This window comes from Oikopleura dioica, chromosome XSR, assembly GCF_907165135.1.
Source record: "Oikopleura dioica chromosome XSR, OKI2018_I68_1.0, whole genome shotgun sequence".
Taxonomy (NCBI): domain Eukaryota; kingdom Metazoa; phylum Chordata; class Appendicularia; order Copelata; family Oikopleuridae; genus Oikopleura; species Oikopleura dioica.
This window is the reverse complement of record NC_137294.1, coordinates 1743295-1755498: the sequence shown is the minus strand read 5'-3', so window position 1 is coordinate 1755498 and position 12204 is coordinate 1743295. Positions and strand designations below refer to the sequence as shown.

Below are 12204 nucleotides of genomic sequence, written 5' to 3'. Positions count from 1 at the left end.
TTACCTCTTTCAGAAAAAGATGCCGCTCATCGACGATTTCGACAGTCTCGATGAGGAAGAGGTGTTTGAGGCTCAGCACCCCTTTGGTTCGCTCAACAGCCGACTGATAGCAAACGGGATGGATGGTATTTTGCTATCAGGAACGGATTTCATTGTCTTCATAGATCTGATGCCCATAAGTGCATATATGCAGATTTGAGCTATTTGCAGTCAATAATTCCTTCCAAAAGGCGCTTTGGACCAAGAAAAAGTCGGAGTCGCATTGAGAAGCTTGCTGGACCGAGAGCGGAAAATAACCGATCGCGTTTCTGCAATCAACGAAGAGTACCGCAAGCAGCAGCTGGAATTGAAAAGCTCGAATCAGAAAGTGCAGAATCAAGAAAACGAGATCGAGAAGCTGGAGCGACTTCTGCACGATGCGCGAGCACGAGAGCTCAAGCACTTGAAGAGAATTGACTCGCTCGAATTGAAATTGCGAGAAAAAACTGAACAAGCAAAGAAGTTGTCGATTTCGCTCAAGAACCAGGACAGCAAGTTCAAGTTAGATATGCGTCAAAGTTTTCGTCTGAAACTAACTTGAATATTTTAGAATCGACAAGAGAAAGCTTGAATCAGAGAACGGCCGCTTCAAGGACAAACTCAGCGACTTGTCGAGAGGGTAAAGAACCATTTGCGATTTAGTGGTTATTCTGTTTCAGGCCGAGTACTCGAGAGAAACGAGCGAAAATGGAGCTCGTTATCAACATGAAAGGATCTCTAGCCGCCGGCTCCGTTCGCAACGGCAACACAAGCGCACTGGCCATCGACCGGCTTCAGAAACAGATCGGCTCGCTCTCCGACGAAAATGGCAAGCTCAGAAAGTCACTGGTCGAGGCACAAGAGCAAATTTGCGACACGCTCGAGACTTTTCCCAATTTCAAGGCCGAAGTCAAACCGAACAAAGTGCCGATTGACGGAAAAGTTCACGAGCTAGAGTGTGTAATCGCCAAGAATTGTGCGAAGTTTCGCGATCTCCTAGGCTCAATCAACGAGCACAATTCGAAGCAGCTCCAAGAGCTCGCTAGGTATGGGCATTCTTGATTAATAAATAATTTAATAACCGGCATTAGCGACTACCAAGCAAAGTGCGAGCGAGACATGGCGACTAAAGTGGCCGCTCTGGAACGCAAAGTCGAAGAAGTAAAAGCAGCAGCAGAAGAGCATTCGGAGGAAAGGCTCTTCGAGCAAATACTCGACGTGGTGGAGAAGGAAGCAATCCTCCAGGAACAAGACATTGATGATCATCTTCCTCCTCAAACTCCGACAACCCTCAATCCTCAGCTAGAGCAAGAAGTCACACCAGGCATGAGTTTCCTTCTGAAATAGCGATTAAGTTTTTTAGACTTCGTGAAAAAAATATTCGACAAGCAGAGAGGACAATCTGGGCGCAACTCGACTGGACTCAGGATGCAATTGTCAGAAGTCAAGGTAAGCGACTCCTTTTCTACACTAAAAAAGTAGCCACTATTCTAGCTCAACTCGCCGGACCCGACTCCCAATCAACGTCTCTTCCACAACGATATCGCCGACGACTCCTTAGAACTCTGAAACGTTCGAAATCGTACTCCTGCCAACAATTTTTCACATTCCACTTTCCACATTCTCACAGTTACGTTCACCAATATCGAATAATGCCTAAATAAAAGTATATTCCGTAGATCCAAATCAATTCCTGGGCCACTAGGGATCAGTTCAAAAAGTTCGAACTAATCACTATTTCCTTTTTTATTTGTTCAGCAAGTGTTTTATTTATCGTGAGCTTGAGTTTCAATGTTTTCTTTTATCCGTAAAAAATCAATAAAAATGAAGGCAGACAGTGAGAAATATTTAGCAGAAAAATAACAGGATCAAAATTCTCCGTATCTGTTGTAAGACTGGGAATTTGGCGGTGGAGGTGGGGTTAAAATGGGTCTGAAAGGACCTGGAGGATGGTACTGGAGCCTTGGAGGAGGCACATGCTGCCTTGGAGGAGGCTCATATCGAGGAGGAGGTCCCGGGGGCGGTAAGTGAGGTCTTGGAGGATGGACGGGGCCCCAGCCATGACTCTGTGGCCGTTGTTGGAAGGGGTTTGATTGAGGCAATTGTTGGAACGGGTTGTGACGATTGGTTTGGACAGGCGTAGGTACCCATCCGCTGGAAGGAGGCTGATAGGTCTGCTTCCAGTCTCCGTGATTCGGGGTCGAGTCACGATGGTGATGCACTGGTCGATTGTGATGATTTCCACCACGGCCGTCATGATGGTTTCCTCGGCTGTTGCTCTCTGATCGACGCTTTTTTCGATCAACACTAGGAGATCTGTCTTTTCTTTTTTCACCTCTATGTTTTGGTCTCTCGGTGCAGGCTCTGTTCGCCACGTCTTGGAACATTTTTGCCAGTTCCTCAGGCGATGACTCGATTTTGTAACGCCATAGCTTGCACACTCGCTGTAGAAAGATAAACGTGAGCCAGCGATGAGCAAGTTGATTCCAGTGGACGCCATCTGCTTCCCGAAAGTTGTCCGTGTTTTGGATCTTTCGGTAAATGTAGTGCGCGTCCAAGTAATCCCAGTCAGTGGTGGCTATCACTTTTTGCGCGGCGATGTTCGCGAAGCCCATGTCTACGCGGAAGGCCTCGGAGTTTTCGCCGAAACGCACTTCTTTGACCAACAATCCTCCCCGTGCGTGTCTGCCGATCGGAAGAGCGCTGCGCCAAATCTTCAACGGCCGATCTAAATCTCTAGGATTTGCCGGCGGTCCATGATTTCGCACATGTTCTGCGCGTCTCAACTCTTCCTTTTTCCACAATTTGTCCACGTGATCGACCAATAGACGGAGATTCCAGGTGTATTGAGGAAAAATCGCTGTCCGTTTAATTCTATGCCATCTCCGTATCTGGTTATGTCCCAAAACGTGCTCTGCATGTAAATTACGTCGGGAAAATGATCCTCCGTGTACAAAGTGATCATATTTTCCAATGCGTCGCTTCAACCCGGTTTAAAATTATAAGAGAAGAACTATCTGAGTCGGGTCCTATCTCTTGTATTTGATAACCGGTTCCTATGTACTTTCGTTGTGAAAATGAATCTAATGAGAATACTATCTTCCCACGCTTCATTCTTCGGAATACCTCGCCACTCGCGAACCTCGCAAAAGTGCGTTCCGTTGCAAGCTTCTGTCTCCGCAACCAGTCGATCGCCTCTATAACAGGGCTCCAACTTCGCTCGCTTTTCCTTCTCAGTCATCATGCAACCGTCCTCCAACAGCGCAATCAGGTCTTTGTAAACGCAGCGCTAGATGGTATTTGTTAACTTTCGTACTCTTCCTTGATTTCAATTCAAATAACGTACCTGCACTGAATCATGGGTGTGCATTCGGCCCGAAATCGGGTGTCGGGCCGACCGAGGGCCGAGCCGAAACGAAAAATCAGTGTTGGGCCGGCCGAAAGCCGAGCCGAGCCGAGGTGCCCGAAGTGCCCGAATCGGCTTCGGCTCAACTTTCGGCTCGGGCAATTTGGGCTAATTTTCGGGCATTTCGGGCAATGATTTTCGGAAAATTAATATAAATCTGAGCTCAAAAAACAACCGATTTTGAGGAAAATCGGCCAAATTTCTGATGGCAAAATTTTGGATTATCAATTTATAAGGTTATTGGTAGATATCAGTCGAAGAATCAAGCACAGATCTCTGTAAAATTCTTTCTTACTCTCTAACTTTGGCCGGGTGCCCGGTTGCCCGAAGATTGGGCCGAATTGCCCGAATGCCCGAGCCTGCCCGAACCTGCCCGAGAGAATTTCAGGTCACCAGCCGACCGAGAGCCGAGCCGAACCTGATTTGCCCGAAAAATTTGTCGGGCAGCCGAATGCCCGAGAGCCGAATGCACACCCCTGCACTGAATCGCCAATGATGAGTATGTATTTATCTCTGAGGAGCTCTCGAGCTGTTTCCATGAAAAATGACTCTCCCTCGATCGTGCTTCTCCGGTCTCCCATTTTCTCTGAAGTCATTTTTATCAATTGAAATTCGTTGAAATTAAATAAAATTTAAATTGAAAATTGAATTTTTGGAATTGATGTCTTTTAACATTTGACAGAAATCACGAAGTAATTAGCAGTTGGTACAGATAATTGGATATAACACTAGAATGGTAGTTTTTGTTTCTCATTGTTGCGTTGTATAATGAACTTGTGGCAAATCGCGAAGGGTTTTGGCCGCTTGCTCAGCTGTGAGATCGCGCTGTGGCATTCCGAGCATTTCGAAACCGACCATGAATTTTCTAACAGAAGCGGATCTCAGGAGTGGCGGGTAAAAGTGCCCGTGGAATGTCCAATGAGCATCGTCTCAAGTTGGGATAGAAGGAAGTCTTTTATTACGATTAAGCTGTAATAAAGGTTGATCTTTTCCCTTTTCCTTCAGATCCGTTGGGCGCAGAATAAAATCCGCCGGAGTACGGAAAGTTGCATTTGAAAAGATTGTCGTACTTGATTGTCAACTGATTGATAATGTTTCCAAAGGAAATCTTCTCCTCCGCTCTTTCAGATGCTCCAAGTTCCTGAATTCGTTTCATCGGAAACTTGGGCAAAACAAGCGTCTGGTAAGGCCAAGTCGCCCAGTAAGGAACGACCACTAGCCAGTGATCGTTTTCGACTACGATTCTTTCGCGACGAGAGAGCTCTTCTTTGCAGTAATCGTCAAGCATCGGCGTGTTTTCTTCCTTTTCAGTGGGTTTTCAAAAGCAGAATCATTCAATTAAATCAAACCAGAACCGGAAAACCCGTTCCTTGAAATATTTTCTTTGCGAATTATCAGCTTTTTCTGGGAGCGTTGGTAAAACATCAGTCGCCCAAATCTGACAATGCGGATGTGGATTCGAGCAGCCCATCATTTTCCCTCGATTTTCAAAGATCTGCACCCATTTGTACTTTTCGAGATTCGTTGCTTGCTCAACCCAGGCGTCCACAACTTGGTTGAGCTCTTCCGTCTTCATTTTGGCCAAAGTGACGTTTGTTTTTGGATGGAAACAGATGACTTTGCATTCGCCGCGGACGGGGGCGCTTCTGAACAGTTTTGGCTTCTCATCTAAAATCGTTTGATATCTAATGCTTGAAAAAGAGGGTTTGTTACCCTTGGGAGGCTCAGGCGTATCCGTAAGAATAGCAGGGAAATCGTTGGGAAAGACGAAAGTTGTTTCGTATTCCGGGTTCTTTTCTCCGTTCGATCTCGTATTTCCAGGACAGAGGGGATTTTTCGGATCGTATTCCTAATCATCGTTGACGAGAAAGGACTGGAGTAAGCTACTTACAGGAACATCGTCCATCTCTGGCGGGTCGACTTGGCCGCTCCATGGTCGCTTCATTCTATGCGGCGAAACTAGAACCCATTCGTCTAGCAGCGGGTTGAACCTTCTATGCGGATGCTCTGTCGGGTCGAATGCCATTCTTGAATCAATAGTTTTAGATGCTTCTTAGCAGCTAGTATCCGTATGATTTTAAATATAAGAACTTCAGGGAAGAATATCAGGTGTCTTTGTGCTCAATCGAATCTAAACTTTCGCGTTCTCTTCTTTTCCGCCTCATTTCAATTATCGATTCTCTTGGATAAGAAGAGTTCGGATCGTCGGAAATACTTCTACCATCTTCGAACAAGTAATAGAAAATCGCAGCGAAAGGGACCAATAAAGCAGTCAAGAAAGGGGCAAGAAATCGTTTGCCCAATGGAGAACGAAGTGATAGTAGTAGACCTGCGCTCAGTGCTACACCGACTCCCTGAAATAAAATTCAAAGTTTTGCAGACAATGAGACGAGGGGCTAATTTTCATTTATATCTTTTATTTACGTACTACGAGTAACTCAGGTTACTCAGACTTGGGGAACTGCTTGTTTCGCTGTAGAATATTTTATAAAAAGCATTAATGAACATCTTCTGGTTAAAAATAAAGATTATTTAAACTGAGTCGTACTCGAATAGGTTTGCGTTTTTATATGGAGCCTTAGATCGACCCAAGAGAACATGGCAAACATCGTGGGTCGTTCAAAAAAGAGAATGCCCTAGTTTCATTTTCGCAGCAAGAAAGCACTTTTATGGGAGATACCGTATTGGCTGTGTAAACAATTACCTTCGGGAGAATAGGTTCTTGTTCAATTTCGCCTTTTAGAACAGTCTCTCCTTTTATCTCACTTTTCTCTGTTGAGCTTCTATTGTTTTCTGTTGCTTTCTCATCCCTCTTGTTTTCATCAACTGTTTTTTGTCTTGAACTGGTTCCACTCCACGCTGCTTTCTGTTCCTCGGCCAGTCTTCTGTTCAAATAATCGGCACTTAAGTTGTGTTCATTTTTCGTCGCGTTCTCTTCCTTGTTTTCTTTTATTTTGATCGTCAGACGAGAAGATGATTTTTAGAATAGAGAGCAGTTGCCATCGCCTTTCCAAGATTACGTTCGTCTACCCAGATGTTGTAAGCTTGTCTAAAGAGTTATTTGTCAATGATTTTTAAAATTCCCCCTTTTCAATCTTATTTTGAATACGAGCAGCCCAAGATACTCATAATTACCTTACTCGATTTTTTCCAACTTGAACTATATTATCAATCTGATCTGAGGATTGAATAAATTTGAAATTGCTGGGGAGTCCTAGGTATACAATTTAGGTCAAGATGGTATTTGTTGAGTAACACGCTAAATGTGGCGCTCGATCTTTTGTAAACAATTTGAAATAAAACGGAGAGCTATCGACGATTTCCAAAGTAAAAATGCTAAAATGAAGAGCTTAAGGAAATAGTGTGAGTTCGTCATGGGAAACTTCAAAATTTTTGCCATGTCACAAAATTTTGAAACTTCCCTAATATCGTGCCTCTTGGATATCATTTCACAATTTATAATGAAGACTTTATGCGGTGTATCAATAAGAGTTCCATGAATTTTTGCTGCTTCAACATTTTATATAACTAGGATATGAATGTACCTCTGATAAATGAGAATATATTTGGCAAACTGATCCCTTGCCGCAAAAATCGCAACAAGTCCAAGTCTGCTTTTGGGACTCTTCGGCAGGGGCGCAGAAAAAGGAGATTTGAAAGCATTATTCAGAGTGTACGCATTTATCGCCTTCTTGATTTCCGCATCTGTTGCATTTCGGGAGATTCCGTATTTCGTGTAGTAGCTTTAAAACGGGATCAGCGTTGTTTTTCTAGAGCTTCTTTTGAGAGAAAAATTTTGAATTATTATTAAAATCGTCTGTTTAGAATTTTAATCTCTTTTTGGATGAAAAGCTGTCTCTAAATCCCTTCCTAGCGGCTCGTATACGTAAATTTCGGAGCATCTGTAGAATCCGACGATTTTTGAGACGGAAGATTCTCTGGCTCCTTCTCAAGCGCTGATTGGCCGCGCCGCGAAAGAATTCGCAATTTTTCTTCCTATTCTTCTCGACTTGATTTTCGCCGCTTTATTAGAGCAAAAAAGCGTAAATATTTGCAGATCGTAATTTCTATGTAACGAGAAAGACTTTCGTCAAGAAAATTTGTTAACCTCTTAATTTTTCTCGAAATTTTGCAATAAAAAATAACTCGTGCGTTTTTAGAATGGATTCGAAGGTTTTGACAGAAGTGCGGGATACGACCAGAATCGAGCGAGTGTCTGCTCATTCTCACATTCGCGGATTAGGTCTTTCCGATGAGCTGGAGCCGCGGGAAACTTCACAGGGAATGGTTGGACAGAAAAAGCCCGTCGAGGCGCTGGGGTCATGCTTCAAATGGCAAAGGTCAGCTGACTAGCTTTTTGTGAAAAATGAAAGTGACTTCTTTCGTAGTCTGGACGCATCGCTGGCCGAGCAGTCCTAATTGCCGGACAGCCTGGAACGGGTAAAACAGCCATTGCAATGGGTATGGCGCAGTCTTTGGGCAAGGACACGCCTTTTACGGCAATGGGAGCCTCAGAAATCTTCTCACACGACATGAGCAAGACTGAAGCTTTGACGCAGGTACGAACGCCGGTATTTGGCTCTCTTTTCAAATGATTTTTCAGGCGTTTCGAAAGTCGATTGGAGTAAGGATCAAGGAAGAAGCGGAAATTCTGGAAGGAGAAGTCGTCGAAATTGAAATTGAGCGACCCGCGACCGGAACCGGCCAAAAGATCGGAAAACTGACGATCAAGACGACCGACATGGAGACTGTTTATGATCTCGGCCAGAAAATGATCGAGCAAATCACGAAAGAAAAGATCACGGCCGGAGACGTCGTCAGCATCGACAAGGCTTCCGGACGCGTTTCCAAATTGGGACGAAGCTTCACCAGAGCCAGGTTTGTCTTTGCGAGTTACTAAGATTTTATCGGCTTTGAAGAGACTTCGACGCTTCCTCTGGAAGTGTGCGATTCGTGCAATGTCCCGAAGGAGAACTGGAGAAGCGAAAGGAAGTCGTTCATACTGTCACGATGCATGAGATCGATGTTATTAACTCCCGAGCGCAAGGTACTGTATTCCTTCTCTGAATGGTCCATGACTAGGGGAAATCACTAATAATTGAGCTTTTTTTCTAGCTTAGTAGGATGGGAGTATAATACAGTTTTAGAATCCCCAGAAGCTGGGGATCATTTTGACTATTCATAGTGGGGGTTGATCTCGTACCCTGAGGCGATTTACATTCCTCCGAAGTCCCAAAATCTGGCCAATTTCGGAAATGAGAATTTTTGTAGCCCTAACTCGACCTTTTAGAGGTCGTCGACTATGCCAGGTTGTAGCCCAGGCTCTGGCGGTCATTTTGAGCCCTAGAAAAGTAGTGAGGGGGGTGGGTCCCTGGGGAGCTAGAGCCTCTTGTAGTTAGGGAACTCGACAAAAATTAAGTACTTTTTCACAAAAAGTATATTATTTGTATCACGAATGCGTTCCAAAGACTTTTATTCGAAATTTATTCATTAAAAAATGGTAAAAATGTCATTTGAGGTCAGCTGAGGTCACTTTTGGTCAAGAATTATGAGAAATACATAAAATTCTGATAAGTGACCCCATCTGACCTCAGATGACCCCAAATGACATTTTTACCATTTTTTAATGAATAAATTTCGAATAAAAGTCTTTGGAACGCATTCGTGATACAAATAATATACTTTTTGTGAAAAAGTACTTAATTTTTGTCGAGTTCCCTAACTACAAGAGGCTCTAGCTCCCCAGGGACCCACCCCCCTCACTACTTTTCTAGGGCTCAAAATGACCGCCAGAGCCTGGGCTACAACCTGGCATAGTCGACGACCTCTAAAAGGTCGAGTTAGGGCTACAAAAATTCTCATTTCCGAAATTGGCCAGATTTTGGGACTTCGGAGGAATGTAAATCGCCTCAGGGTACGAGATCAACCCCCACTATGAATAGTCAAAATGATCCCCAGCTTCTGGGGATTCTAAAACTGTATTAAACTCCCATCCTACTAAGCTAGAAAAAAAACTCAATTATTAGTGATTTCCCCCTATCCATGACTCATGCAGCATGAGGATTTCCGAAGGGAGGAGCTTTGAAAGGAGTTAGTAGAGAGAGGTTATTGATTAATTGAATAGAATTCTTGGATAGATGAATGAGCGATGTTACTCAGATACAGTGGGTTGCGCAGGTAGTTGCCCCCTAAAGAGCGGGCGATGGGGCAACCAATCCTGCAATCACTTTGAGCGAGTCTAGAAAGGAACAATAAAAAAAGCGCGGGCAAAGGGGCAACCAAAGCTGCAATCGCAGAGGGGCAACCAACTGCGCAACCCACTGTACAAGAATAGAGATTGTTTAGTGTGTTAATTTATATTCGAGAATCAGGTTTTCATAGCGTTAAGAAATACGATGAGGTGAATTCACTCTTGAGCTGGCCTTTCGTTTCATTTCAGTCTTCGTTTGCAGCAGGAAAATTTCATTGAGAAATTGGCATCTGTAAGAAAATAAAATGACTAACAAATGTGTAAATTGCACTTTAGGAACTCCCTTGATTCTGGGAGGTATTTATAGCACGAAAATAAGGCGCCCTTTCGTAGTTTTAAATCATGATTCTTTTTTCATGAAATTGCTCTACCGTAAAATCATTTTCCATCAATAAACATCTTGGTAGTTATAGAGGCCAGCAGCAGCTGCCAGATTTAGTTAAGAAAGCTCACAATCAATTTTCAGGTTACTTGGCCCTCTTCAGCGGCGACACTGGCGAAATTACCTCCGAAGTCAGAAGCCAAATCAACAAGAAAGTCTCCGAGTGGCGCGAGCAAGGCAAAGCCGACATCATTCCCGGCGTTTTATTCATCGACGAGGTTCGATTTCATTCACATATCATTTCATCTTCATCATTTCGCTTTTAGGTCCACATGCTGGACATTGAGTGCTTCAGTTTTCTGAACAGAGCACTAGAAGACGAAATGGCGCCGATTATGGTTATGGCTACGAACAGAGGCGTCACTAGAATCCGTGGAACTGATTATAAAGTACGATTGTACACCCGTATTCTTCCGATTTTCATTCCCCTTTTTTAGACGGCTCATGGTCTCCCTACAGATTTGCTCGATCGTTTGATTATCATTCGAACGGAGCCATACACGGAAGACGAATTGAGATTGATTTTGAAGACGCGCTGCGAGGAAGAAGATGTTAACATGGAAGACGTAAGTTCTGCCCTCTTTAGCACGCTTATCAATTAAAAATTGAAGATGGCTTTGAATGTACTGACGAAGATCGCAAACGACTCCTCCCTCCGCTATGCTATTCAGTTGATCACTCCCGCAGCCCTCCACGCCAAAAGAAAGAAGAGCAAGGTAAAGCTCTAGCTATGATTTCCGAACCCTAACCTTGAATCTTCCAGCAAGTGAGCGTAGAAGACGTTCGAAAGTGCTACGGCTTGTTTATGGACGAGAAGCGCTCGACCGAGTATCTCAAAGAATACGAAGAGCACTTCCTCTACGGCGAAGTGAGCAACAAAACCGCCCAGATGGAGATTTAGAAATCAAGAACTCAAGTTCAAAAATAGAAGGACGACTGATTCATTCTACTGTTTACTCAATTACTGACGTATCCAAAAGAACGTAGTCTAATTATTACTTTTTTGTTTCCCATTCCACAGTTACTGCCTTTTTTAAAAATAGGATATAAATATATTATTATTTTCTTTGAAAATCAATAAAACTTGTATTTTTTTCCTCTGCAGAAGTCAAAAGTCGAATTCTTCAAGTTGAGAATGTCGGACAAAGTGAAATTACTCGAAAACCAAACAGGCAAATATTTGTCGAAGAATACCATTTTAAAAATCGCAGCTTCGGCGTTGTTCGTTTTTGGAATAATTTTAATTTTTTCTTCGACGAAAGATTCTGATATGGCTGAGCCTCCATCTGCGAAATCTGTTTCTAGCGAGAAACAAAACGATGTTTTTCCTTATCCTGAGTTGAAGAAAGTTCCGTTTGGACCTAGGAATGGTTTTCAAATCCTTACAAATACGGGCCATTTTTTGAGTCATCAGGTCCCCCTCTCATTTGTCAAAAATCCTCAAGAGGGCTCTTAGGACTCAGAATTTCTCAACTTGTTGTAAGAATCTTCTGATATAAAAAGCCAAAAAAGTTCCTCATCTCATCCGCCAGTTCTTTTACTCCACGGAGCTGCGTTTTCTTCTGCAACTTGGGTTGAAACAAACACTCTTGAAGCTCTGTCAAAAGCAAACATCAGAGGAGTAGCGATTGATTTGCCCGGTTTTGGCGAGTCAAAAGGAATTTCAAAGCCGTCCGACACTGTCACCTATTTGAACAAATTTTATCCTGGTGAAAAGTTTGTTCTCGTTTCTCCGTCGATGTCTGGTAGTTATTCTGTTCCTTTTTTGAAAGAGAAGGGAGCAGAACGTCTTGCGGGTTATGTTCCAGTCGCTCCTGTTGGTGCTAATAGAGTAAGGTACTTCATTTCTCGTCCTTTTCTTGAGGAACAATTGTAACCTTTCTGTAGCAAAGAGGACTATGCTAAAATCACTGTCCCGACGCTGATCATCTACGGCGAACTAGACAAATCCCTGGGCGCGACTTCAGTTGATTTCATGTCCAACATTCCCCACTCTTCAGTTCTCATGATTCCAAATGGGAAACACCCTTGTTATTTGGACGATCCAGAACTTTTCAACTCCCGTTTGGTCGAATTCATTCAATCGCTCTAATCTTGCCTCTCTTTTCGATTCTGTAATACAGTTCCTTGATCATTCTACGCTGAATA

At 43.5% G+C, this 12204-nt stretch overlaps 4 protein-coding genes and 1 long non-coding RNA gene across 5 annotated transcripts; 3 read left to right on the top strand and 2 right to left on the bottom strand.

The window, feature by feature from the left end:
• Window positions 1–19: 19 nt before the first annotated feature.
• LOC145707394 (uncharacterized) lies at window positions 20–1714 on the top strand. The gene is made up of 7 exons (XM_081784914.1): window positions 20–125; window positions 231–540; window positions 590–658; window positions 699–1064; window positions 1110–1342; window positions 1382–1467; window positions 1513–1714. Exons 1-7 carry the CDS (start codon window positions 20–22, stop codon window positions 1585–1587), a joined length of 1245 nt encoding a protein of 414 aa, XP_081641040.1. The 3' UTR covers window positions 1588–1714.
• Window positions 1715–4050: 2336 nt separating this feature from the next.
• LOC145710159 (putative galactose-1-phosphate uridylyltransferase) lies at window positions 4051–5453 on the bottom strand. Its single transcript, XM_081787858.1, has 5 exons — window positions 5316–5453; window positions 5138–5273; window positions 4788–5092; window positions 4414–4727; window positions 4051–4355 (listed from the first exon to the last, which is right to left on the bottom strand). The coding sequence occupies exons 1-5, from the start codon at window positions 5448–5450 to the stop codon at window positions 4175–4177; spliced, it is 1071 nt and encodes a 356-aa protein (XP_081643984.1). The 5' UTR covers window positions 5451–5453; the 3' UTR covers window positions 4051–4174.
• A 27-nt stretch (window positions 5454–5480) lies between these two features.
• LOC145710160 (uncharacterized) lies at window positions 5481–7164 on the bottom strand. The gene is made up of 3 exons (XR_014135015.1): window positions 6970–7164; window positions 6129–6473; window positions 5481–5778 (listed from the first exon to the last, which is right to left on the bottom strand). It is a non-coding gene; the product is annotated as an uncharacterized LOC145710160 (long non-coding RNA).
• Window positions 7165–7584: 420 nt separating this feature from the next.
• Window positions 7585–11153, top strand: LOC145710157 (ruvB-like 2). Its single transcript, XM_081787857.1, is given in 10 exon segments — window positions 7585–7721; window positions 7724–7764; window positions 7813–7983; window positions 8028–8302; window positions 8344–8471; window positions 10141–10274; window positions 10323–10445; window positions 10494–10622; window positions 10668–10772; window positions 10820–11153. Coding segments are annotated over 10 exon segments (1380 nt in total). The 5' UTR covers window position 7585; the 3' UTR covers window positions 10958–11153.
• Window positions 11154–11191: 38 nt separating this feature from the next.
• LOC145707393 (putative protein-lysine deacylase ABHD14B) lies at window positions 11192–12195 on the top strand. Its single transcript, XM_081784913.1, has 3 exons — window positions 11192–11228; window positions 11541–11892; window positions 11944–12195. The coding sequence occupies exons 1-3, from the start codon at window positions 11192–11194 to the stop codon at window positions 12146–12148; spliced, it is 594 nt and encodes a 197-aa protein (XP_081641039.1). The 3' UTR covers window positions 12149–12195.
• The last annotated feature ends 9 nt before the right edge of the window (window positions 12196–12204 follow it).